Source organism: Nymphaea colorata, chromosome 3 (genome assembly GCF_008831285.2).
Source record: "Nymphaea colorata isolate Beijing-Zhang1983 chromosome 3, ASM883128v2, whole genome shotgun sequence".
In the NCBI taxonomy this organism is placed as follows: domain Eukaryota; kingdom Viridiplantae; phylum Streptophyta; class Magnoliopsida; order Nymphaeales; family Nymphaeaceae; genus Nymphaea; species Nymphaea colorata.
This window is the reverse complement of record NC_045140.1, coordinates 7675495-7702970: the sequence shown is the minus strand read 5'-3', so window position 1 is coordinate 7702970 and position 27476 is coordinate 7675495. Positions and strand designations below refer to the sequence as shown.

Here is a 27476-nt window from a genome sequence, read left to right as displayed (position 1 = left end):
ATTTGCCTAGCGTTTGGAAAACTTTGTAACTTACTAAAAGCGATTAATCAACTAGGGCTACTCAAAAGAACAAGAAGATTTACTCTATGCGACCGACTGAGCTAACTTGCAATTTACTTGAGTTACTGATTCTAAAAACTAGTGTATTTAAGCGTGGATTGGAGCATTTAACAGACACAAAGGAGCTGCGACTTTTCTCCTTCTTCAACCACAATAAGAAAGTGGAAGAAGCCACACTGCCCTTACCAATAATTTCACTTTTACTCTTTGTTTGGTTGGAGGGAAAGGAAGGAATGAAATTAGGTGTTTGAATCCGAATTCGATATTAGTAGCGCCGGACGATTAGAAACTTAGATATTAGAATTTTGAAACTCATGAAGAATTGAAAGCAGCACAACAATTTTATTGTTGGAGGAATATTTTTTGTTTCATGTTACTGAAGATTGTCGCAAAAAGGTGATAGTAATTGCTTGCGAGTGAAAAAGAGCCACATAAAAAAAAAAACTCATCCTCCAAAACGATGATATATAGCCGGCTGATTTCAATTTTTAGTCTTACAGAATTCCTTTTTTCCCATGTGGTAGAATGACAGTTGCCCCAATTGTGTTCAGCACCAAGATGAATCTGCTCCGCGTCAAATGAAGTCCTCTTCCTCCCCTGCTACCCTTGGAAGTAGGTCTTCACGCGATGGGGAGGATGGAGTCTGGCGATCGAATGGTCCTGGAAGCCGTCGCAGAGTTCGAAACTTCCCATATTCCGGCCTTCTCCTCATCTCTTTGCTCCACTTCCTCCAATCTTGGCCAAATCTCCATCCGTTCCTTGGCCATCTCGACAACCTCGGCCTCTAAAACCCTGATTTACGCTGGCTCTCAGTGTGGTGCCATCTTGTCCTTTGTGTTCGACCCATCGCAGCATCACACAAGGACCGATACAGATCAAGATCCAGGTCAACGTTTATCCTCAACGAAGACCTCCTCTTCAAGGTGCGTTAGGGTCGGGAATTCTCCGGTGGAGTCGGTGATTGTCGTAGCAGAGATCGATAGAGTTCTCTTTCTTTCCGATGGTTTCTTGCATTTGGTGGACCGCTATTTATCTTCGCCCGTGCAGAAACTGGTGTTCCTGAAGGGGGTGAGCTCTGTGGCGCAGAAGCTGAGCTTCACTGATACCATGGTTTCCCAGACAGATTCTGTTTCCGAGGATGGTTCCAAGAAGGCATGGGAGAGAGTAGGCAGGATTAGTAGCCGTTATAATGGGTTTTCCGTCTTCACGAACTACCCGCAATTTGCAGCCATTGCAGGCAGGAAGTTAGTCCTGTGTGAGATGAGGTCAGCTGGGAGAGTGAACGATGCGCCGGGCGCTATCGGTAGGGTTCACGATTATGGCGGTTTTACTGTCACGGTTTTCAGAGAATTTCAGAATTTTGATGCCGTCACGACCATGGCTTGGATTGATCATTCTGTGATCATTGGCACCGCTAGTGGATATTCGCTCTTCTCGTGCATTACGGGTCAGTTTAGCTCCATTTTCTCTCTTCCGGAGTCCTCGGGACCACCCTTGTTGAAAGTTATGCATAGACGCAAGGAGGTGCTTCTGTTGGTGGATAATGTTGGGATCGCCTCGAATTCTTTGGGCCAGCCTGTTGGTGGAAGTATGATATTCAGACACGTTCCTGAAGCTGTTGGCCAGATATCGATGTATGTGGTTGTCTTTGGGGATGGTAAACTCGACGTATACCATCGAAGAACCGGTGTTCTTGTTCAATCGATATTTTGTGGGGAAAGAACTGGTTGCTCAGTTATTGCAGAAGATGACGGAGGGAATGAGGAGTTTCTCGCTTGTGCAGTATCTGATAAGGTAACGCTTTCCCCTAAGGCTGTTTCATTTCCTCCTGGATGTTTATTGTTTAAGCAACTCACTGTTGTGTGCTTTCATGTTCATTGAGCGATAAGCATGACGTGACTGCTGTAAGATCCGAGTCACCTCATATAGCACTGCATGTGGATCCTGTAATTCGTTTCCTTTCTTTCCATGTTCCGATCCGCATGCTGTTATATTTGGCCAGGGAGTAAACAGAAGGGCTTCGTTGGGGGTGGAACCTGGTTTCGTGAAACCAGGTATTTGGCTTTTCTTTTCTTTGCATGTCAAAACATGATTTTGGTATAAACAAAAAGAAAGAAGAAACTTCTGAAAAAACTAAAAGAAATAGGTGGTCTTTTTCCGGCCACCTATCAGTCGGGGCACCAATGTTGTCTGACCTGCCTGGCCTTTTTCCTGGTTATGGGTGGCGGAATGGCTGAAAGTTAAAGGAAGAATGAAACGAAAAACCATGGGCTGCTGACTACTACTCCTCACCGGATTGCAAGTGTCGCATGTGCTGGGCTACATTAGTTGGCTGCGGCTAGGAAATAGTAAATTTACAAAAAGGAAAGTAAATACATTTTCTACCCTGGCTGTTCCAGTCCAGTAGCCGGATGGAAAATGGACACTCCAGCATCATTTGGGGAGGGAGCTTCTGTGAGAATGTCAACCTTCGCGCCACCACCCTTGGTATTGAAATGGTGAAAGAAAGGGAGAGGAGGGTTACGACCCCTCTCACTTGATAAGCCTGGTTGGGGAGGTGAAGAACCTTGGTTTTGGATAACTGGGTTGTGACCCTGTTTTGTTAGTTTCCATGTTTTCAAGAATCCAAACATGATGCAACAAAACTAAATTTGACACCTAAAACCCAGTTTCTAACCAGGTTTTTGTCATCACGGCAGCCCCAAACAGAGTCCAGAGCATGTAGATTGACACCATTTGAATGTTGATTCTTTATGCCTGATCTCTTTAGTTTTGGGTGGTAGATGTTCCTTTGTACAGTAACCAGTTCTTCAATTTGTTGTTTGCAGGTTATCTTATTTCATCAACTGTCAGTAGAAGAACAGATTAAAGATCTGCTTAGAAAGAAAAACATCAAGGAAGCTATATCTCTGGTGGAAGAATTACAAGCTGAAGGTGGTGTGACCAAAGAGATGCTCTCTTTTGTGCACGCTCAAGTAGGTTTTTTGTTACTTTTTGGGTTGCGTTTTGAAGGTGCTGTAGATCATTTCCTGCAGTCAGAAACGATGCAGCCATCAGAAATTTTTCCATTTATAATGCGGGATCCAAACCGCTGGTCTTCTTTGGTATTTCCTTTACTTTCTTCTTTGGTTTTATTTCCCTTTGTTGATAAATGACATCATGTTTTCTTTTTTCCATTTTAATTCATTCTCACTTGTCTAGTCAAATGCATGCATTTCCATATTTTAGTTTGTAGCTCCGCTGCTTGTTTACACGATGAATTTCACTTATCATCAGTCTATAAATGAAGAGATTTTATCTATATGTTCTTTGAAGCCTTGAAAGGAGGGTTGGTTATATCTTGCAAAGATGTGCTTTAATAATAGAAGAACCACATGTCTGATTAGTAGGAGATAAGACCAATGATGTTAGTGAAAAGAGACATGGCTGTACATGTATAACTGTTTTTGGATTTGGGTCCAATCCAAATAGTGTCTTATAAGGTCTTGCATGTGTATAAAGCATGCTTGTTATTTTATATTTTAATCTTGTACTATTAAGTCATTGTAGATTACGTGTTTATATTTAATGGGTTTAGGGCACAAGCTTTTGAGGCTGCCATCATATTGTTGGAGAAATTCCTTTTATTGTGTCATCTCTTCTTTCTCACGTTTGATAGCTTTGCAAGTCAAAAACTAACATGGCATCAGAGTGGTGTTAGATCTGGAATAATTTACCTCAGGAGTTATGTTGGAGACTTCTTTCTTCATGCAAGTGAGAAATTTCTCGTATTATTTTCTCCACATCAGTTTGTTTGTTCATCATCTCTCTATCTGATCTGCCCAATTTTTCTTAGTGTCTTTTTGTACAAAATATCTTTTCTTTCTGGTAACCCAAAAGTTTTCTGTTTTCCTAGTCGTCTTGTTTAAAACCCTAGTTTTGCAGATGGCTTCATCTGAAATTTTTTCTCCTTTTTTTCATCTGTTTAGATCAGCATCTCCAAACCTGAAATCTGAAATCTGTTTCTCTGTTGCATCTCCTTATAAATCAGTTTATCTCTGCTGGTTTTTACCTATGTCATGACTTCATATTTGTTCTCTTTCTGCAGTTTACCTTTATTTTACCTTTCCTTTCATTACCTACAAGGCTACACCACATCCATCATCCATAATAAATCTAATTTTTGTTGAGCGCAAGACATAATATCAAGTTCGCACAACAATGAAATTTGTCGAAAGAAAAAAGGTCGATGTTTGACATCTGAAATTGCATAGCATCATACGTCCTTTAATCAAATTCCTTTTGTATTCTCCCTTCAAAACCAGGAGACTCATTTTGTTACTGTATTAGCGCTTGATTGATTTTTTGGCAGTCAGCTAAAATTGTAATCTGATCAACCTTCACCCATATTAAAAAAAAGGAAGAAAAGGAAAAGAGAAAAAGGGGATCAACTTTATCTCTTTATGATTGTTGGAATATTTTCAGATTGTCTGGACTCTGGAGTATTGTTTCACCGTGCAATTGTCATTTTTTGTCCCTGCTAAATTCCTATCCCCTTGTATCATCCTTCACATTCATCTTTTGCTACCATTCTCATTTTTCCTTTTCTTATTTTCTAATTTCCTTTGTGATTTGGAATCAAATGGACTTCTTTTCTTATCTCCAAATTTTCAATCAACTTCTCTTCGGGCAATTAAATACATCAATAAATTATTCTTTTCAATAGGAGTTAAGAGGCTTTTGGGTTGCCTAGACGAGAGCTCTAGTTTCACAATAAATTGTTGCACGTGAGGAGAAGAATGACAAAAGGGTGACTTTGAAATTATATCTGAAAATTTTAACTACATCTACTAGGAGATGAAAGACCAATATGTAGTTACTTCCATTGCCCTGCACTGTCACATGAGGTTCTTGTGGCAATATTTGATGACTATCAAATCATATAGCTTTGGGACAGGTTAGGTCAGACCAATTCGGTGGTTTCATAGGAGAGGATTGTGTTTCTTAAGAGCAAACTCCACCTGCTAAAAAAGGATTCCCTGCCTATATCATGGTAGGCATGGAATACCTAAACAAGATGAACATGATTGCATATCAATTTGTGGTTGTGGGATGTATTGTTAATGACAAATGATATGGTGTGGCAGCAGGTCATCACTTCTCTACTATGCTTGCCCACTCTTCCTATGTATGAAGAGTTGCAAGTTAAATTAATGTATTAGGAGATGACCTTGAAGACATTTTTTTGAAGACTTACATAGGTGGATTCTCAACCTGTGTTGGTTACTAGCATTGCTTATGGACAAGAACTGAAAGGTTTTGGTACCCATGGCAAAGGAAGACAAGAACACAATATACAAGGAGGCGAGGTGTATTTCCATAAGGTTGGGCACCGTGCCCATCTCAATAAAATATTTTCATGCCTTCTTATTAGTTTCTTATTTATTTTATTTTTACCTAATATTTTGATTTTTTCATTCTTTAAAAAAAACTCTAAGCTTTTCTCAAAAAAAAAAAAAAAAACTTTGCCAAAAAAATTGATAAAACCTTGTCGATAAAAACTTGAGAATGATATTTGTGGCTATGGTTTGAGCTAATGGGCTAGAGCTAGACTTGAGTTCGACCTAGGTCTTATTTTGATTCTAGGCGAACTTGGCCATTTGGGCCCAAACTCGACCCATGAATACCCCTACTTTATTAACATTAGAATTTAGTTTAAAAAAAAGTATCAGGTTTTGTACCAGGTAGTGCCTTTGGTTCAGTAACCGATAAGCCTTAGGCCCTGCCCGACTCAATTATTAATGAGCTGGGAAACGGGCCCGACAATCAATGCCTAGCCTAATTATTAGTGGGCTGGTCAATGGGCCTAACAATCTGCCAACTGGGCCCACCATCCTAGCCCGACCTGTTGCTATATTTCCTACCTTAATATGCTACTGAATGCTCAGGGGCTGAAAAATGTTTTCACTTGTTTTCTATTTTATGCAACAAAAGTTAAGAGTGTTGGACATATTAAAAGTTAAAACAACCTATTGGTTCCGTGACTAGAAGATTGTTCCTTGGTCTGTGTGGCATGACGGCCTTTCAATCCATTGCAAGCCTAAGGGAGTGAGCGAGTGTGCAGGTAACTTGAAAACAAAGTTTGCGTAAAGAAAGCTAAGTACATCAGAAGAGAAAGCACTTGCAATGAGTTGTTTCGTTCACTTTGAAAGACAATACATCACAAGAAATGGGAAGCAAAGAGATTAAGTCGAGTGTACTTATTAGGGTGCTCGAAGGTTCATACAAGGATCCTCATGCCGAACACCCAAAGTAAGGAATCCCAAACATGACACTTGGCCCGATGGAAGGGTACTCCTTTACAAGTGAACATGCATACACAAATGGACACTATAAACAAAAGAAAAATTGTACAAACACAAACACAGGGGAACAAAATCCCCCTTTCAAATCATGTTCCGTTCTTGACACTAGCTGCTTTACAATAGGCCATGACTTTTTCTTGATATCGTTGCTTCATAGTTCATCTTGAATGCATACTCTCACGTTGGCTGCTCTCTATGTAACATGGGTATGTTATTTTTTGTGGAGTACCAGTACCAGTCAGGTGCGACACGGCTACGAGTATGCCCTCGGACACGGCCCAGGTACGGGTCAACACGTACCGAGTACGGTTAACATACTCGGGTTCATATCCGTCCAAAAACGAACTTGGTCAATGTTGACCGAGTCCATTTTCATTCAAAACCTTGGGTTTTTTGTTTTTTGTTTTCATATTTCCTTTCAAAAACACAGAGCCTCGATAGAATTGTGGGCTCTGTTTTGCTTTCCTCCACTGTTGTATGCTGAGCAATAACTCCAGTGACCTCCGGCAACCTCCAGGGACCTTCGGCGACCTCCAGGGACCTCTGGCGGAAATGATTTGGGCCAACTTTGGCTGATTTGGGCGATATTTCTTTCGTCGACGTCCAGCAACTTCCGGCGACCTAAGTCACACGGGTGTGTGTGCCAATTATGGTGGCATCCAGGGGCGGAGCCAAGATTTTTTCTAGGGTCGGGCCAAGACGATTTGCGGGCTGGGCCAGGGTCGGGCCAAGAGGAGTGACGAGGAGCGATCGGTCGGGTCAAACTAAAAAAATTTGATTTTTTCAATGTAAAAAAAAAAATTCCTAGGCTCACCCGGGCCATGGCCCGGGCGCCCCCCCCCCCCTTCCTCCGCCCCTGGTGGCATCCGATTCGGTTTGACCGAGTCGGGTGCTAATGACCGCACCCGTTCTTCTTTCTCTTTTTTTTTCTTCCTTCTCCTATATTTCCTGGTTTTTACCCTCTTCTCTCTCCCCCCTTTATTTTATTTAATAAAACTTTGAATTTTGTATAAGATTAAGGTAAACTTGATAAAAAAATGTTTAAAAAATATAGACAAATAAAATTAGTTATATAACAAATAACATATATATATATATATATATATATATATATATATATATATATATATATGCTCTCGCCGCACCGACACCCAATTTTTTTTGGAACTTGCGGCATCCCACACCGGACCAACACACGCACCCATGTGACATAGCCAGCGACCTTTCTGCATGAACTATTTTTTCTTTTTATTGTTGTTCTTAGTAGTATTTTTGTTCTTCTTTTACTGGTTTGTCATTTTTAATCTTCTTTTTCTTCTTCAAAAATCATATTGTCAGCCCTTTTTCTTTTACATTTATATGCAACCATGCTCCACAATGTTGAGTCGTTCAAATATTTTCTGTATTTGGTGCCTAAATCTTGCATTTTTTGTTACTGAGCCATTCCAGTTCAGCATTTCTTAGATTCTAGTTCCACAATGTTGAGCTGTGTTTTGGATGTGAAAATTTGACTGATGTTCATATTTGATTGTCTAGGGGACTGCTCGGTTGTCCGTATGTTTAAAGTTTTTCATAGGTTTCTTAAACACATTGCTGCAAGATTCGTTGATATATATTTTCTTTGTTATTTATTTGTTTTGTTGATATATATATTTTCTAAGTAATTTTGCTTATATATATATACACGGTCATACTCCTGCATCCAAGTTTTTTGAAAATGGTTCGTACCCACACTGGTACCCGTATCAGCACCCAAACCTGTACCTATGTGACATAGGTTGCTTCTTGTTTGCCCATTTGATAAAATACGTCTTTGACTCACTGAGATAGTTGATCTCGTGACGTGCTTTCTTGAGGGTGCTTTTTGCATGGTCGGCTTTTGTTGCGGCCTGCTCTTCTCTGGATCTTCATAATCGACATAAAAAGGCTTCAAGTTGCATATGTAAAATGTCGATGCACCTTGAAATATGGCAGCAGATTTAGCTTGTACACCAACATCCCGATCCTTTTGGTTACAATTAGTGACCCTTCATATTTCTGGATCAAGGCACGCTGTCGCCCATGAAACATGCCTGTGCAGTCAAGTTGCAACTTCACGATGACTTGGTCTGCAACCTTGAACTCGGTAGATTGTTGATTTTTGGCAGCCCATTTCTTTATCTTCTTGTGGCCTTATGCAAGAACGCTTTAGCGAGTTCCGTCTGCTCTTGCCAGTCGTTGATAAACTGGTAGTCAATGGTGGGTCTTCCCTTCTCTTGGGCCGTAAGAGTGTACAACCTTAGCGGTTGTTGCCCTTTGGCTATCTCAAACAGACTGTGCCCAAAAGACTCACTCTTCTGCTAGTTGTAGCAGAGCTGGATTAGTTTTACCCATTTTTTCTAGTTTGTGCTGATGAAGTGCTGCTCCAACAATGCATTGAGACGTACCACTTGGCCATTTATTTGTGGGTGGATGCTCATGGAGAACAACAAGTCTGAACCTAGCAATCAAAATACTTCACACCAAAACTTATATGTGAAGCGATCATCATAGTCACTCACAATACTCTTTGGGCAGTAAAAGTGTGCGAGATTAGCGGTTGTTTGCCTCTGTACCTAGAAGACTCGCTTTTCTGCAAGTTGTGGCAGAGCTAGATTAGTTTTACCCATTTTTTCTTGTTTGTACTAATGAAGTGCTGCAAGTATTGCTCCAACAAGGCATTGAGACGTACAAGGCATTGAGACGTTCCATCTGACTATTTATTTGTGGGTCGGAAGCTCATGGAGAGCAACAAGTCTGAGCTTAGCAATCGAAATACTGCACACCAAAACTTACCTTTGAAGCAAGCATGGTAGTCACTCACAATACTCTTTGGCACGCTTCAGTACTTTGATGTTCGAAGAATTTCATTGTCTTTTCCATGGGGCAGTCCGTTGAGGTTTGGGATGAAGATACATACTTCAATAACCTATCCACAACCACAAAGATAGAGCTGAAGTTGTCTACTCTCTCGAGACTTACAATAAAGTCCATGGAGAGGCTTTCTCGTGGGCGTCCTGGAACAGAAAGAGGTTCTAAGAGGCCGACAATCTTCTGGTTTGTCTCCTTATCTTGTTGGTAGATAAGACATGTCTTCACATAGGCTTTGACATTATCTCTCAAATGAGCCAATAATAGCTGCGTTCGAGGAGTGCTAGGGTTGGCCCTTGATTAGGGTGGCCAGCTCACAATGTGTCATGACACTTCTTTAAGAGCTCATGGCAAAGGTTGTCCCACTCGGCATGAACACACGTTTTGCGTTTAGTGAGGGGAAGTTCATCCTGTAGCTATAACCTTCGAGTCTTCCTTACTTCGGCCAAGGCCATCAAGTGTTGTGTTGTTGAAATCTTGCCGCATCTCTTTACGAATGTGCTCGAGGAGAGCACCCTCCAATTGTACTTCAGAGGTCTCCATTCGAGTTGCTGCAAGTTTTGCCTTTCAACTTAGTGCATTAGCAACTACGTTGGTTTTTTTCACATTGTGTTCGAGTAAAGTTAAACTTTGCCAAGAATTCTTGCCAATGGGGCTGCTTTGGGGACAACTTGTTTTGGGTTTGAAAATCGCTTGTGGCTACATTGTTCGTCTTCACAACAAACTAACTCTTAGTAGATAATGCCTCTATATGTGAAGGCAATGCACAATAAAAGTGTTGCATGTAGAAGCAAACATTTTCAAAATGGTATCATCCGGCGAAGTTTGGTGAGATCATGGTGGCATATATGGTGTTAAAGCATCAAATGCTGACATATTTACAACGTTTGTCAAAGGAAGGCATGATACATTAAAGAGCAGATTGGCTTGCTTGTTGCCCACCCATAACTTTATGGGGCATGGGACATTGAAAATGAAGATACAAGCAGGTTTTAACGGAAGAGACAGTTGTGACATTACTTTTTGTTATTTATAATGGTCACTATGTTCTAATTTTGTTAATTTGTTCTTGGTTTTAAGTGTATAGCAGTATTGTAGTTTCTTTTATTATTTGACTCTTATCCTTAATCATCTTACCAAAGGCTTCTCCTGGCTCCTTGACTATGTCACATAGGTGCGGGGTGCGGGTGCCGGAGCTGCAAATGTCAAAAAATTTAGGTGCAGCGACGGTATTTATTATTATTATTATTAATTGATTATTATAATATATATATATATATATATATATATATATATATATATATATATATATATATATATATATATATATGTTATTGTCACAAAAAACGTGTACGCAATGACATGTACAGAATGTTATTCGTATATATATATATATATATGTTATTGTCACAAAAAACGTGTACGCAATGTTATCTGTATCGTACGATACGCACAATACGTATCGTATAGGTCTAAAAAACCTATACGATACACGATACACTCGTGTATCGTAAGCGTATCGCCCATATCGTACGATACGGGTGATACACCCTTGTATTGTATGATACAGGAAAAAACACAAAATTCTTTAATTTTTAAAGTTTAAACACTCCTCCCTCTCTTTCTTCTTGTATTTAAAGACTCCAAGGGGCGTGGGAGGGAGAGATTTTGCCCATTTTCATAAAAAATAACCGAGGATTCATCGATTTGGGGAGATATTATCGTTGAATCATGAAAGATGATAACTATATGTTTTGAACTTATGAAATTGTGATGTAATCTAAGTCCTAAGACTCCAAGTCCTAAGACTCTAAGTCCTAAGATTCTATAAAATTTTCAAGTTTAAAATTGTGATGGATGCTTATTATGTTATTTTGAATCTCTAATTTCTTATTTTTGAATTTGTTGTCGATACACATGAATGTTCCTTATGTATGATGATCTTTTTGATATTTGAAAACATTTTTCTTGATTTCTGATTTTTTTTGTTTATTTTTTCTGATTTTTATTTTTTTTTTATTTTTAATATTTTTTTAATTAAAAAATTAATTTTATGATACGCTACGCTACGTTTGCTATACGTTACAACTTACAATACGGCGTATAGGTCGGCCTGATCGATACGCGATACGCTATGCCTTTTATAACATTGCGTGTACGGGTATTATACAACAAGGAATTTCTCGGGTATAACACGACAAAGTTGTATATCTCGGGAAAATCTCGGTGAATTTTTAAAAAGTTTAAAACATTTAATAAATCATGAAAATTATAAAAAATAAACATTAATAAAAAAATACGAAAAAAGGGGAAAACAAAAATAATGCCATATTATACGTGTATTATACCCGTATCCCGTATAATACCCATACTATACGTGTATTATACCCGTATTATACCCCACGTTTCATACGGCTGACTTGTTTTCCATGTTTTATATGTGTTTTTTCCGAATAAAATGTGTTTTCTGTGACAAAATAATCGTGTTGAATCTAAGTTTCATATAAACTATTATGAAGAAAGTAAAACCAAACAAAAAGACATGATTAAAAATCATAAAATCTCTCATATTGCCACAAGAGTGAAGAAAGATAATACATTATCATCCTAATATTAAACATGCTAAACATGTAAAAAGAACATGCTAACCAAACAAGTAAAACCGTAAACAGTAAAACTTGGTGTAGGCTGCAGTGAAAACGAAATCACACCTGCGTCTGATCAAAATGATCAAAATTATTAGCAAAGCGAAGCCCATGGTGTACTTGCGGACAGGTATGAACAAAGCCCTCATCTGATTGGGGAGAAATTAAGAACACCTGAGCAGTTTCTCTCATCTTAAAGATTATGGGGATTAAGGATGTCAGTTTTACCGCTCCATGATGCGGTTTGACCGCACCTGGCTTGCATCAAATGCGAGTCGGGTGCACATCCAAATATCATGAAAATGGTCGAGTGCGGCTGACTCTCTTTGACTGCGTACGGGTGCAAATCTGGGTCGCACCTTCCACGTGGCGTCAACGTGGGTGCGCTAACAAAAATGAAGCGTCCGTGTGACTTAGGTCCTCGGACTTGAAATAATATCATTTGATGTCACCTATTTGATTGAGGAACGGTTAAAATGGCAAAGGACTTTCTACTGCACTACGTTTTAGTTTTCATTCTTTTCATCTTGGAGCAGGATGCCATGATCAGCATTGTGCACTAGGGTAAATTTCATCAACCTTTTAATGTTCATAATGGCTCTTATTTAGCTTTTTCCCATCAGTACTTAACATGTTTGTATGCGTTGTGCTTACTGGAATGTATTGATGATTTTTTTGCATGATAAAGGTACCTAGAAATCGCTACTGGGGTTTGCATCCTCCTCCTATACCACTTGAAGATGTTGTCGACAATGGCTTGATGGCTATTCATAGAGGAATTTTCTTAAGAAAAGCAGGTGTAGATACTGGTGCTGATGAGGGCTTTTTGTCAAATCCACCGAGCAGAGCTGAACTCTTGGAATCGGCCATCCTTAACATCATAAGGTTGTTGATTATATTCCTCTTAGCACAAAAGTTTTTTCCCTCTGAAGGATTTGAGTCATTTCACTCTGGGGGCTTACTTCTATATGTGTAATTTTTTGTTTGTTACCATCAATGGTATCCGAGACATTGTTTTGTTAGTTGGCTTCAGGTACTTAAAGGTGTCAAGGGATAAGGATTTAATGCCTCCTGTGAAGGAGGGCATCGACACCCTTCTATTGTACCTCTTTAGAGCCCTTGATCTTACTGAGGATATGGAGAAACTGGCGTCTTCCCCAAATAATTGTGCTGTTGTAAGTATGACCATTGGTATTTATCGCTCTACTTGCAGATACTGTCTTGATGCCTATAACTCTATTTGTTCATGATTATCTTCTGTCGAAGTCAGTGATTATAGGCCTCAAGACTATGCACTATGTGTGTATGTTGGTAGGCTCAGGAATCTTTGTGTTCCTGTATATTGCAAAGCAGAATCATCATTGTCAGAGGCTGCTTGAAGGATGACCCTGCAACTTGCATCCACGGTGCAGGAGGAGTTGGAAAGTCTCTTACAAGACTCTGGGCATCTAAGAACGCTTGCTTTTCTGTATGCGAGTAAGGGGATGTACACAAAATCCCTTGACGTGTGGCGAGCTCTGGCGTTGAATCTTCCAAATGGTTCACGGAAGGATGCATTGCTGCGATGGGATGTACAATACCCTTCTGCAAACTCTACTCAAAAGGATGCTGCAACACAGGCTTCACATATTCTTGAGGAATCTTCTGATAAAAGTATTGTTCTGAAACATCTAGAATGGGTGGGTAGCAGTTTCCTTTGTTGGTTTAGCTAAAATGAACTCTTTGTACTGAATTGGTGGGCCGGTGGCTATCTGATTTCTGGCTCATCAGTTTCTTCTCTATACTAGATCATTGAAGTGGATGAGGAGCTTGCTGTTAGTGTATTAACATCTGAGAAAAGGGCAGAACAGCTTCCTCCAGGTAATTTCCATTCATCATTAATTGCAAAGACTTTGCAGTGTAGGACCTCAAGAGATATAAGACCAAAGTTGTGATTCAGCCTTGACCTAGATTCCCATTATTTTGTTTTTGAAGTCAAGATGGATGTTTCTCTCATGGCCACATGATTTGAGCCCAAAAATAGGGCTCCTTGGCTTGTATAGTGTCATCAACACACACACACACACATATCGATGGATAGGTTGATACAGATGTTGGTTCGTCCTATTGTCCACATGGTTTGGATAATTGTGATTTCTTATCTTAAAGAACATGTCAGCATGTCAACTACGCAAACCCGATAGACATATATGCCATGGCTTTTTTGTTAGAATTAGTTCTTGGGTAATGTCTTCATGACAAAAATGTGATTTATTAGAACTTAAAAATTGTAGATAGTTTTGAGCCGTTGATTTGATCCTCAAATACCTATAGTTTGTTGTCAATGAATGTTCTAATAGTGGATTCTTACAAGAATGAGATTTTGTGTTCTTTGATAACATGGGCACGTTTTGTTCCTTGTTCTTTTGTCCTGTGTTTGGTGTGCCTTGCATAGGTGTGGAACAGTGTTCTAACTACCAAACAGCCTCTTAGGTATCAATGTATTGACCTTCTTCAGCTTTGAGGCTTTTAGTTGTTTCATGTAATTAGGTATGTTGAACTCACATGGGCATGGGTTTCTCTCTTCTCATCTCACACTTTTGCAATTCTCTATATAATGCAATTTCTGGCAACTGATGTGCCAAAGCACATCTATGCTTCCAGGTTGTCCACAACCATACTCTTCATCTTTATCTGCAGAAGCACATCTATGCTTCCAGGTTGTCCACAACCATACCCTTCATATTTATCTGCAGGTTGACTATGTGATGCTTTATGGCTAATTTCGTTTTTGTTGTTAATTACTGGTATAGTTTGCCATTATTACTGCATGTTTGATCATAAAATTATGCAGGGTAGTTTGCAATTACTGTTGCATGTTTGATCATAAAATTCTTTTTGGTTGCATTTTGACTATGTGATGCTTTATATCTAATTTCATTTTTGTTGTGTTTTTCATTACTTTTTCATGTTTGATCATACAATCTCTGTATGATCACGTATGGATTATGTGATGCTTTATATCTAATTTCTTCTTGTTGTTAATAATCATATTGCTTAATCTTGAAAGATACACTAATATGGTCTATCTGATTCATTCATTTTCCTTATAATGTTTTTCATTTCTTCCTCTTTGAAGAAGAAGTACTTGCAACTATAAGTTCAAAAAAAGTGGAGGTTATGCAAAGGTATGTGTCAAACTGCAAAGTTCCCTTTCTTTCTTGTGCTGGTTCCAGGCTTTCAGAATTTAAACATGTAAAGAAATATACAGTGTGCTCTTGATTTTAATGATTGCTTGGTTGATGTTCAAATGGTCTTTTTTGCTTTGACATTTAGATTGAGTTTCCTGCATAGCTTGTTCCATTCAAGTGCCTTTCTATATCATGTGGCTATGGGATCTGTATTCCTTGACTATCTCTAGCTCAAGAATTGATAGATGTGCTTGGGTGTGTGCGTGTCCTCTGCAGGCTAGTCATGCCAAAGTGATAGAAATGTCACAATAATTGGGGCTTAACTGGAGCTAAATAATGGGGGAAAATTTTGTGAACTATACATGCGGGTGGTCTTGTAAGTACCCTTCACATAGCCTTGGGTTAGATCAAGTTGACTGCTAGAATCCAGTTACCATGTTCAAGAGCTTTATAAAGCCGAACCTGACTGTTATTGGGGCATGTATTTGATGTGAAGATTTTCCACTCTTTTTTCTTCCTTTCATTTCTTCCTGTTTAATTCTTCCTTCTCAACAATTGGCTGGCTGAAAGCCTAGTTTGGCTATCAATAGCTGACCCAAGTTCCTGTTTGGGGATTGTCATTGCTAGGGAGATTCTCTCCAGCTTGGAAGCCCATCACAAGTAGGCAGAGGGAGCTAGGAGGTGAATGGAAAACTGATTGCAGATTCTCAAACAGAGATAGGCCAGAGGTTCACCAGAAATTCAAAATATTGAAGCAAACCTTGCAAGCTATCCTAAAATGCAGCAAATTTCAACAAATTGGCGCAGTGATTAACGGATTGAGGAGATAAGGTCATGGGGTTCCAAAAAAATGGAGGGGGCATCAATGGCAAGTGGCAATCACCTATCACCTTAACTGATTAGCTCAGAGATTGTCGACACATGAAGGGGTGAGGTCATAGGAGGGCTTCAACAAAAATTTGGGTGGGGGCATCAACAACGAGTGGCAATCATGTGTTCAACTACAACATGACTATGAGGGCTTCATCTGAGGTCGTGAACAAGGAGTGCCAGGTGATCAAGTGCATGAGAGAAATAGGCCAGATCAAATGATTAAGCTTGACTTTCCCAAGTTCAGAGGGAGGATCCACTAATTTTGATACTTAGGGCTGATGATTTCCTCCAGTTTCAGAGCATCACAGATGGGTGCCACACACTGCTATCAACCTGGAATCTGATGTGATGTGCATGGGAGGCCAAAATTAGGAAAAGGTTTAAGGAAGCTCTTATGGTAAGAATAGGGCCTTTTGTCTACATTGACTACAATATTTAGATTTTGAAATTAAGTGAAAAAAGAGTATCCATAAATATACATTGGGTTTCGAAAGTATGAGCAATATGGTTTCTTGCTCGTCCTTAGATGCTTTGATGGAGGCGTTTGCTGGGGGATGGAAGATGGATTATTTGAAGTTCAGGCATCTCAAACCTGATCCCTCCTTGAGTGCTTCAAATTTGCCTAGAAGAAAAAATGTCATTGGATCCAATTCAAGGAAAGCATTTGCACATGTTGTGTTCCTGATCATGGAATGGAGATAATGAAAGGGTCAATGTAGGCCATGGAAAAGACTGCATCCTGTGAAAAGGATGCGGCTTCTGAAGGCAGTCAGGTAGTGGCACTGGAGATGATCACTCCAATAAAGATAAGAGTGTAGGAAACAGGGATTATATTGCAATTGTGATGACAAATGTGCATTTGGACTCTGGCACTTCAATGTGTTGTTCCCTATGTACATCATAAATTCGGATGAGGAATACTAGGAAGCTCCAGATTGCTGAATGTCATTGAATGGGAGATGCTGGAGGCCTTGTCACGTACTTCCAGGGGCAACCATTCTCCATGTCATGCAAATGTTAGGCATTTAGATGGCGGCCTATAAGCATCTTGATAGGCGGTAGCACCCTCTAAAGCAAAGGGTCTTTTCTGAACATAGACATGGAATTACAAGGTAGGAAATTCATAGTTGACTTATTCATTTTGGTGATGTGAGGAGCTGATATGGTGTTAGAGGTGCAGTGGCTATTTTCCCTTGTCCAAAACACATATGACTTCCCTAACATAACAAAACATCAAGGCAAAGGTAGACATTGCCTAATTTTGCAAATATTATACAAATAGCATGTGGTGTGAGAAGAACACCCTGATCACTTGAGGCAAGTACTCATATGCTACCAAACAAATGTTTGACAAAGCGATAGTTATGCCTCCTTTGAGATTTTTTATTATACTATTCATTCAGGAGCAAGAATCAAGCATTCCAAAATCAGGCCTTATAGATGCTGGCAGTCTTGAAAAGTGGAGACTCGAAAGTTGGTGAGAAACATGTTGCAATAAGGGGTGATCCAGTGCCGATGTGTCATGTAGTCCATATGCATCTCTAGTACTGTACTCTATGTCATTACAGTTGAGGCCAAGAACCTGATTCTCTTAATAGAATATTTGCTGGATGAGTTGCAAGTTGCTTGTGTTTTCTCCAAGCTAGACCTTGGGTGGCTAGACTTGGTTTGCTAATGAATATGAGTCCAAAACAACATTTCATATACATTAGAGATTATACGAGTTCCAGGTTAAGGCTAATCAATGCTCCTTCCACCTATGAGAATCTGATGAACTAGATATTCCAAATTTCCAACCATTCCTAAGGGAGGTCATCCTTGTTTTCTCAATGACATTTTGATTCAATACTTGATTTGACCTTCTGCAGCTGCCACTGTAATGAACTGACTTTGCTAATCAAACAGCTTCATAAAAAATTTTCTAAGCATGCTTTCAGTCGACAAAAGGTGTCTACCCTTGGATACATTTTTACAGATCAGTGTGCAGGTATATCCCACCTAAAAAAAAAAAGGGAAAAGAAAAAACGTTGGAAGGTAAGGATGGGCCAAGTCTCTTACGTTATTGCTTAAGCATGACTAATTTCACTAAGCATGACTAATTTCACTAGGATTTGGTAGCAAAGAAGGCATTTGAACTTGTCAAACTTGCCGTGCCACTACCACTTTGAACCTCGATCCCACTAGACTTCTTAAAATCATTTGTTCTGAAGACTGATGCTTCCGTTTTCGGAGTATGAGTTATGCTGTGACAAGAGGAGCACCCCCTGCTTGATCAAATGAAGTTATCTATACTGGCTCTGCCAACTCACAGCTGATAAATGCAAATTAGTATCTATTGCTCTGACAGCTCACAAATGGATGCTGCAAACTTGATTGGAAGGCAACTTTTAGTGCAGTTGGATCATCACAGCCTGCAGTTTCTGCAACACAATGTAAGCACCCCTGCTCAGCATAGGATTTCCTAACTTATGGGGTTTGCCTTTGAAAATGCACATTGCATGGTGGCGGCTGTTGTGATAGAGACACTTTGTTGCAGTTGGTTGATATGGCTGGGATTGGATATTATGTACAATGAAAATGCCATGGTTTGACTTATGGGGGCAAATTTGAAAAAGGATAGTAGATTGCTTGAACTCCTTGAGATCAAGAGAAAATTGCATTCTTGTCTGTGAACTGCCTCAGTTCAGTGTATGAGATATGATGGCGACAACCAAATTTACATGGTTGACTCTTATTCAATTCCATTTTGGAATATTATTTCTAAACTCCATCTGCATGTTATGGAGGACAAGGGCTTACCCATCGATGCCCCAAGATTTTGCTCTGTTGGAAGGGAATGAGAGGAGCATGTGAAGAGTTTCAACTTTCAACAAAACATGTAGCATATGCCAGAACAAATACTAATCTATGAGCCCATCTGGACTTCTCCAGCCATTACCGATGACAGAGACTCGGACAGAATTTGGGAGGACATGTCCCCAGATTTCTTAGCACAAAAGGAAAATCCATTAGTTTTAGTCATTGTTGACATGTTGTCTATGTATACATGTTTCACTGCACTGACCATATTCTTACAATGCCAAAACAGTTGCATAAACATTCCTCTAAGTCATGGGAAAGTTGCAAAGCATGGTTCATTTAAGTGGTTGAGACATTATATTTCTAAGAATACTTTTTGCAGGATATCTGACTATGAATAAGCACTGGATACCACCCACAGACAACCAGAGTTTCAGATCTATGCTTGGAGTCATTAATGCTGTTTAGCAACCGCATATTGGCCACAGGATATAGCATGGGTGTTGTTTTCCTATATTAGAAGTCATTCATCCATGGGGATGACTCCCTTCAAGGTCCTATATGGGAGACCTCCATCTCAACGTCTGTGCTATCAGCAAGGAATGACACTTAATGAACGACTAGATATGCAGCTCCATAACAAAGATGAAGTTCACAAGCACCTTAAAGCTAATTGACGGACTGCTCACAACCGGCTGAAGCAACAGTAGGGCAAGCACCATACAGATAGAGAATTTCATGTTTGTGATTAGGTTTGACTAGAGGCTCTATTATAGCAGAAATAAGTCAAAAACCACAGGAGCCATAGTTCATCACAAATTATCTCTATGTTTCTATGTGCTATATATAGTGGAAGCCAGAGTAGGGTGTGTAGCTTGCCATCTGAATCTTTGCTCTACCTCCATGATGCAGTCTATGTTCCACATTTCCCCACTGAAAATCATCAAGGGATATGGCCACTCATGTGAACTCAATCCACTCCTGGTTTTACTGGCTTCGGAGGACTTTACTCTTCTGTGTTTTGGAGCCCTGAAGGGTTTGTAAGGGGCCTTGAAAACTCAAGGTTTATAGAGTGGGCCAGAGACTTGGAACAATTGGCCACCTTGGAAGACACAAAGTACATCACAAAGAAATTCATAGGAATCACAAAATAATGAGGGTGTTTAGCTTAGGAATTACATAGTTGTAAAAAAATTGTAAATTGTGTGTGTACATACATGTAATCTTGTAAATGCCCATCATATTGTCTGGGGCTGGGGCAGGTCAACTGCTATCATCCAGTTTACATGTTCGAAGGTTTAGAAGGTCGAGTTTGAGGGCATGATTCGATGTAAGAAACTTTTGGATGCCCTCCCTTCGAAGTGAAGGAAAAATTTCCCCTTTCTTCTTCCTTTCCTTTTCTTCTGTACTTTTTCCTCCTTGCAATTGGGTGGCTGAGACTGTGGTTCACCTACCACAAAGTTATATGATGTACACACACCAGGTGCTGGTGTTGCTTTGGTTCACCAATTCAATTGTCAACTGCAAGTGCAATCAGCTACATATGTGCACATGAAACTTGGTTTGAGTTTGGTGTTGTTAAGTGAGTCACAAATTCATTAGTTTAGATGAATAAACGATTTTTCTCTTACTTAGTATGTAGCTTTGTTGGAGGCAGATATCTAGATGATTGGCAGTTTGCAAGTGAGGTGGCTAAATCTTTCTAATAAGGATTTTAGCTACATTGGAAGTAACACAACTGGTAAAATAAAAAAATCTATACACCTTTCAATGCATGCTTGTGCATCCACAAGTATTATAACATGCCTATTGTGCTTTTCCTCCTGTCTCTTTCCTTATGAAACTCATCATCTTGAAGAGAGATGAAAGCATTTACTGCACTCGAATACTCTAACCTCTTTCTTTGAATGATTTCATACCTTGCTGTAGTTTTTTAGATTCTTTAACATTTTCTGCAGCAATTTCTTTACCTACATGAATTCCTAAGCCCCAACAGAAGAGACATGATAAGACCTACAAATGATGTACACATTTACACTATTACTTTCACCTTCTTTTGACTCTATGGCAGGAGTAAACTCGAGAAAGGGGCAGGGTTGATGTGCTCTAACCACTTTTTAACAACCTTTATTTTAATTGCTAAAAAAAGGAGAAATATAGACTTGTCAACATTCAGGTCTGGAAGTTGGACGGAAACATGCCAGTGTGCATCCGGCTCAAACTGAGTCACTCTTTGATCACTAGAGTCAAGTGCACACCAACTTTGGACAAAAATGCTCTGACACATCTGATCACACTAGACTTGTGTTGACCACATGTTATGCCATACCAACAGGTGCACCTGCATCACATTGACGTGGACACAATCACTGCGATGCCTCTTTACACGCATCTATGTTACTTAGGTACAATCAGGTGGGATAACCTCTTCGAAGAGTCCATGTTACTTAGTTTTGATGCCTCTTTAGGTGCATCTATGTTACTTAGGGCTGAGCACTTTGGAGATGGTAGGGGAGCATCTAGCTCTTGGGTGATTCAACAGCTTATCTTTGTGCAGGAGAATTCTTCTTACTACTTAAATAGTATAAAACTGATGTTGGTCTCTGAAGTTTAAATGCCCCCAAGTAGACATAATTGGTGAGATCCATGGTTGGTCCATGCCTGTAAGAAAATGTATGAAATATCATGTCTTAAAATTAATGCCTCATATGCTGTTTGTATTTATCTTCTTTCTTCTTATACATGTTGCCTAGTGCTATCTGTGCTTTCCTATAGAGTGGTTACATCTAGCATTATTCTTTGCACTGTCTTATGCTACATAACATGTACAGATACTTGCAATGGTTAATTGAAGACCAAGGTTTGGAAGACAGTCAATTCCACACTCTGTATGCACTTTCACTTGCAAAACCTGTGGTGGAAACCATTGGAACGGACGTTGCTAAGCATGATCCAAGTGCTGCTATGCTCAGAGCGGACAATGTCTCTGACACGATAACTAGCATGGATATTGGATTTCTTGTTAGGGAGAAATTGCAGTTTTTCTTGGACTCTTCAGATTTGTATGATGCAGAAGTGGTTCTTGATTTGATAGAAGGATCAGAGTTATGGCTAGAAAAGGTTTGATTTCCTCACCTGTTTGGTGTTTTTTGTTTGCATTGTGTGGTATTATCAATGTGATCATAAACTGGGCTGAAGTACCAAAACATAATTGATATATTCACACCGTTCTGTATATGTGTGTGCATATTGAAAAACCAAGAGGGCACCAGCTGCAACTTGCATTATAAGAACATAGCATTTTTAGAACAGGGCAGATTGATCTTAGTCGCAAAAAATTTAGGATGCTTGAACAAAAGCCCAGAATAATGTTTAAAGCTTTCCTTGGCTTAGTGGATTGACTGAATAAGCCCATACCTGCCATTCACTGGATTTACTGATTCAATGAATATCCTTATCCACAAAAAAGGTTCTGAGTCAACTGAGGCTTGGCAAAATGGTTGAACTCGTTTTGGCTGAACCCCAGGCCTGCAATTTACTTGGTCTTGTGAATATTCTCATATTCACACAAGACTTCCTGAGTCAATTAAGGTTTGGAATGATGGCACGGAGAGAGAGAGAGAGAGAGAGAGAGAGAGAGAGAGAGAGAGAGAGAGAGAGAATGGACCTTCTCTTTCTTTCTATGTTTCTAATGAGAAGGGGACTTTGGGTTGGATGTTTGTAGTAGTCAGTACTCTTTCTCTCTCTCTCTCACATATATATATATATATATATATATATATATATATATATATAAAGGTTGTCATATTTTCAATATATCGTCACAATGAAAATATTTTTTCTTATCACAATAATTTTATGTTATTTTCCAAGTTTCTCCAAAAAGACCATATTCGATTATCTTTTGGTTTTGTCAGTTTCTTTTAACATAGCAATAACCATTTATTGATAATGAAACAACTATTTGTGTGTATTTTGTTCCTGGAAAAAAAAAACATCACACAGTTCTGCCGTCTGATGAATTTAAAAAACTTGTTATTAGGGACAAAATTGTAAAACTTGAATTCCACCTAATATTTCTATCTTCATATCATTGGGCAGTTTATTTTCTTTCTGATTTAATGCTTGTATATATGTCTTTAAAATGCCTATTGGATTATCTCTACTGCATGACCTCCACAAAAATTCTACAGTTCATCCTGTCAGGAAACAAGACTTAGTTGCAGTTCTAAAGTGCTTGCCTTTTCATTTACCTGTTTCAGGCAATTTTGCATAGGAAATTGGGACATGAAGCCCTGGTTCTCCAAATTTTGGCCCTGTGAGTTACTATAAACGTTATGTATTCTGAAGTTCCTATACATGTTGATCTAATGGCATTTCATAGGATCTTAGGAAAGTAACCAGCTTAGTTTGTATAACTAGTTCCTTGGGAATTTATGTAGAAAACTGGAAGATGGTGAAGCTGCAGAACGATATTGTGCTGAGATTGGGAGACCAGATGCATATATGCAGTAGGTTTCATTCTTTTTTCTTGGGTACAACAGTGTGCATTGTGTTATTTGTGTTGTTCCATATTTAGCAATCTCCACATGACAGGCTGCTTGACATGTATCTGGATCCACAAGATGGGAAGGAACCTATGTTTAATGCTGCTGTACGTCTTCTTCATAATCACGGCGAATCTCTAGATCCTCTGCAAGTGTTGGAGGTAAAGTCGCCATTAATTTGTCTAAAATTGTAAATTACTGTTTTGAGTGAGCATGTATGTTTGACACTAGGTTGTATTTAATTTCAATGATATTACTCAGCTTGGTGAGTGGCCTGAGTATTGTATGACTAAGCCATGTATCAAAATTTTGAGCACCTTTGGAGAAGCATAGCTCGCTAGTTGCTACCATGATTGGTCTTAATGTCACTGATATTAATCAGTCTTGTTTTTTCTTTTTCTCCAATTTCTTGACGTTTCATTCGGATGGTAATAGCAACATCTTCCAAGCTATGTCACATGGGTGCGGGTATGGTAAGGGTGCAGGTACGGCGGTACGGGTTCGTACACGGCAAGTTTCAAAATTGTGGGTATGCGGATATGCAAATTTTATATTTTCAAAAATGAAAAAAAAAGCATTAATAGTCTTATAATCTACAAAAAATCTCAAAATTAAAGAGAAAACGAGAGGAAAATATAGAATCTTATTGGAAGGGAAATATAAAAGAAGGGAAAATAAAAAAATAGAGAAAAAAATAAGTTGAAAATATAATTTTAAAAGTTTAAAATGCAGCCGTACCCCAGCTGTACCCGTACCCGTGTCACCGTACCCACGTATCGGCACGGGTACTTGGGCAAAAGTTGCGTACCCCAGCTGTACCCGTACCCTTGTCACCGTACCCATGTATCGGCACGGGTACTTGGGCAAAAGTGGCGTACCCGTGTCACATAGCTTCCAAGTCTTTTTTTCTTGTTTTGGTCTGTTCTTGTTAACGGGTGTCAATTTTGTAAATTAAAGTTATAGCCATGTGTATTCTGTAACGTTGATTTGCAGAAGTTGTCCCCAAATATGCCACTCCAGCTTGCTTCAGAGACACTGTTACGAATGCTGAGAGCTCGAGTTCATCATTACCACCAGGGGCAGGTAATTTTTTGTTTGACTGAAGTTTCTACTTTCTAGTTTTTTCAGTTGTCTTTTGAACAAATTCTTTTTGCCTACTTTTGGAAATTTGGAGAGGCATGCGAAAGGATTAAACTGTTCTCTTGCAGAGTTGTGCCTTTTTCTTACCAAATTTGATTGAATGTTGTATATGAATGCGTTTATAACTTTATAGATTTCTGTCAACACTACTGCTTGTGCCTTAATTTTGTAAGACCTTGGCTTGTTCATGTCTGCTACATGATGTTTTGAGACCGATAGGTTGTCTTAAAATTTTTGCCAAGGACCTGTAGGTGCCATTTAGATCATAGCAGTATTCTGACAGACAGCCTGTTCTTTAGTCTGGTGATTCATATGGTTCAAAGTGCCTGAAGAGATCATCTGACGTTTGATTGCATAGGCTAGATGGGTCGGGCTATATATACACACTAGCAACCAGCTACTATTCATATTTCATTCACTAGCAAGAAGCTTCAGTTCACAATTTGAGCATTTTGGGCATTTAAGTTGGATTAGAAATCACTTATAAAATATTTGAGCCCAACCTGTTTTGGATTGAGTTCCTGACAATGGGACGGGTACGCAGCCTGATGCCTATTCTGAACTTCAAATATGATGAGCTGCAATCTCATTTAACTGTATCAAAATTGAGCCCATATGAGGACTAAAGCCAAATTGGTTTCAATTTTTTTTCACCTTCGTTTGATTCTTCAATAAGCTGCTACAGGCTTTCCATCAAATCAGCTACAGATAAATCAAAAGCAAAACTTGAAAGCTCAATCTTTTATGATAATAAAGAAAGTGGTCTATCTGTAAACTTCAAGAAATGAGGAAAAAGGAAGGAAAAAATAAAGCAAATTTTCATTAGATTAGGACTGTCAAGAACAAAAATCTGAAGTTAGGATAATGTTGTCTTCTCAGAACCTAATCTCTTGCTCAAGAACACACTGGTGACTAAGATTGATGGTGTCGAGACAACCAGGAAGTGATCCTCTAGCAGCTTTCACCTCTAGCCTAGGACTTTGAAGCAGAAGGCTAAAAAATCACAAAAAAAGGGACAAGAAAGAAGAAGAAGAATTGGGAAGCCTACCAATGGTGAGGACATAATCATTGGCAGACAGAAGATGACCTAGAGAGAAAGGAAAAAGGGAATCAGAGATGAATAACAGCAGAAGTGGAAGTAGAAGAAGAAGACCAGGAGGGGACTTGCTGGCTGCAGAGTCAGGTGGACATTGGTGGTGGTAGCTTCGTGGCCTGAACTCATGATTGGAGTGAAGCACATGAGTGGGGTGAGAAAAGACCTCAATGTTTTTGTTCTCTCTGTATTCAAAAGCATTACGTGGTCCTAGGCAGATGGACCAGTGAAAAGGAGGCTGAAGCAGGCCTTTGGTTGACCCAAAAAATAAATATGACCCAAGAAAAATGTAAAAAAAAAGAGATGAAATTAAGCATCTGTGAAGCTCAAGGAACACACAAAGCATATACACACACACATGCACACACACATGCATGATGCATGCATACAGACACAATGCTAACACTATATGTAGCAAAAGGGTGAGCTAAACAGCAAGAAGAAGAAAGAAAAAAGTGCAATGAAAAAAAGAATGAAAAGGAAGAAGAAGAAAAAAGTGCATTAAAAAAAGAACGAAAAGGAGGAAGAACCCTAAGGCCTTGCCATGGCAGCATTAGCGTGACAGTAACAGCAGCAGCAGCAGCAGTAGCAAAGGTAATGAGAGCAGGGAGGACGCAGCACAGAGAGAGAGAGAGAGACTTTTTCTTTTTTCTTTTTATCCACTTTTAGTCTTCATGGTTTTATTTTATTATTAAATTTTGCAACAATAACTAAGGTGCTTAGGTGGCTTTTAGGTGGGCCACCTAGTCAATCTCAATGGTGCCTAGGCATCCTGCTTCTGGCAGAACACCTGCACGGCACAGTGCAACAGATAGGATCTGTTTCACTTGTTTTGTTTTGCAGGATTGATAACCATGGTGCATCCCATGCTTTGTGGATGATAATATTGTTTATCTGCAATCAAACTTCTTGCAAGAATTCTTTTCTGTAACTACTCATCAGGCAATAGGTTATTGCTTTTTGTTCCTGAGCACATGCTGCTATTTTTATGAGCATCTATTCAATTCTCCACTACATCCTCGTTTAGCTATGAAGTTTGTAAATGATTAGCTGTGATCATGGTTAATAAACTTAATGCAACTGTTTCTTATTATTTGTCTTGCTCATTTGCAGATTGTATATAATCTGTCACGAGCTATAAATCTTGATACCAGGCTGGCAAGATTTGAGGAAAGAACAAGGCATGTGCAGATCAATGATGAGAGCCTATGTGACTCTTGCCACACACGTCTTGGCACAAAACTTTTTGCCATGTATCCCGATGATTCAGTGGTCTGCTACAAGGTTTGAATTTCAGTTTGCGTCTGTTTGATCCCCGCTTTTAATGGATATATGTTGGTAATATTACAAATTGCAGTTGTATGACTGCAGATTCTTCTCATTGTGATATGTTCTCCAAAAATCATGCCTTGACGGGCAAATATACAAAACAAAAACTTGTGCATATGTTTGGCAATATATTTTCACCCAAGAGATTTTGTCTGTTGCAGTGTTTCCGTCGGCAACCTGAGCACATTTGTCCGGTCAATGGGCGTGATTTTCAGCGGGATTTTGTGTTCAAGCCTGGTTGGCTAGTGAAGAAGCTCTGATGACTGATAGTCTGATCATCCATTTGTTCTAAATTAAGAAGCAGATAGTCTATTGGTGAACGAGGTCTGAAAGAGCACAAGTGCCACCCAGAAGGAGTTGGAGAGATCGTGCCCGGAAAATCATTGCCTAGCATGTACAGATCCCATAGTTGGACTTGTATGTATTTCTGCAAGCTGGCTGTTGGCCAGCATCATTTTTGGGAGGTGCTTTGTCACTTGTATAAGATGAACCTCGCATTTCACAATGTGCATAACAGTTTAAGTTTCTCATGTAATCGAATTTGCGGTAGTTTCTGATGCCTGTCAAATGAGAGCAGAGATTTTTTA

The 27476-nt window shown here is 39.3% G+C and overlaps 1 protein-coding gene across 3 annotated transcripts; it reads left to right on the top strand.

Moving 5' to 3' along the window:
- The first annotated feature begins 550 nt into the window (after positions 1–550).
- LOC116251465 (vacuolar sorting protein 3) lies at positions 551–27476 on the top strand. 3 transcript variants are annotated; one of them, XM_050076588.1, is made up of 14 exons: positions 551–1854; positions 2889–3164; positions 12627–12823; positions 12972–13113; positions 13351–13617; positions 13726–13798; positions 15057–15105; positions 21612–21900; positions 23043–23098; positions 23223–23291; positions 23377–23488; positions 24348–24410; positions 26674–26844; positions 27051–27476. In XM_050076588.1, the coding sequence occupies exons 1-14, from the start codon at positions 688–690 to the stop codon at positions 27147–27149; spliced, it is 3030 nt and encodes a 1009-aa protein (XP_049932545.1). In that variant the 5' UTR covers positions 551–687; the 3' UTR covers positions 27150–27476. The 3 variants fall into 3 exon arrangements, with proteins under 3 accessions (XP_049932545.1, XP_031481614.1, XP_031481613.1); XM_031625754.2 differs by having other exon boundaries at positions 552–1854; positions 15060–15105; positions 24321–24410; XM_031625753.2 differs by having other exon boundaries at positions 552–1854; positions 24321–24410.

Coding starts and splice junctions, on each gene's coding strand:
- LOC116251465 (XM_031625753.2), top strand. CDS start 688: ATGGGGAGGATGGAGTCTGGCGATCGAATGGTCCTGGAAGCCGTCGCA. Junction 1,855..2,888: donor CTTGTGCAGTATCTGATAAG/GTAACGCTTTCC, acceptor TGTTGTTTGCAG/GTTATCTTATTTCATCAACT. Junction 13,618..13,725: donor TTCTGAAACATCTAGAATGG/GTGGGTAGCAGT, acceptor TCTCTATACTAG/ATCATTGAAGTGGATGAGGA.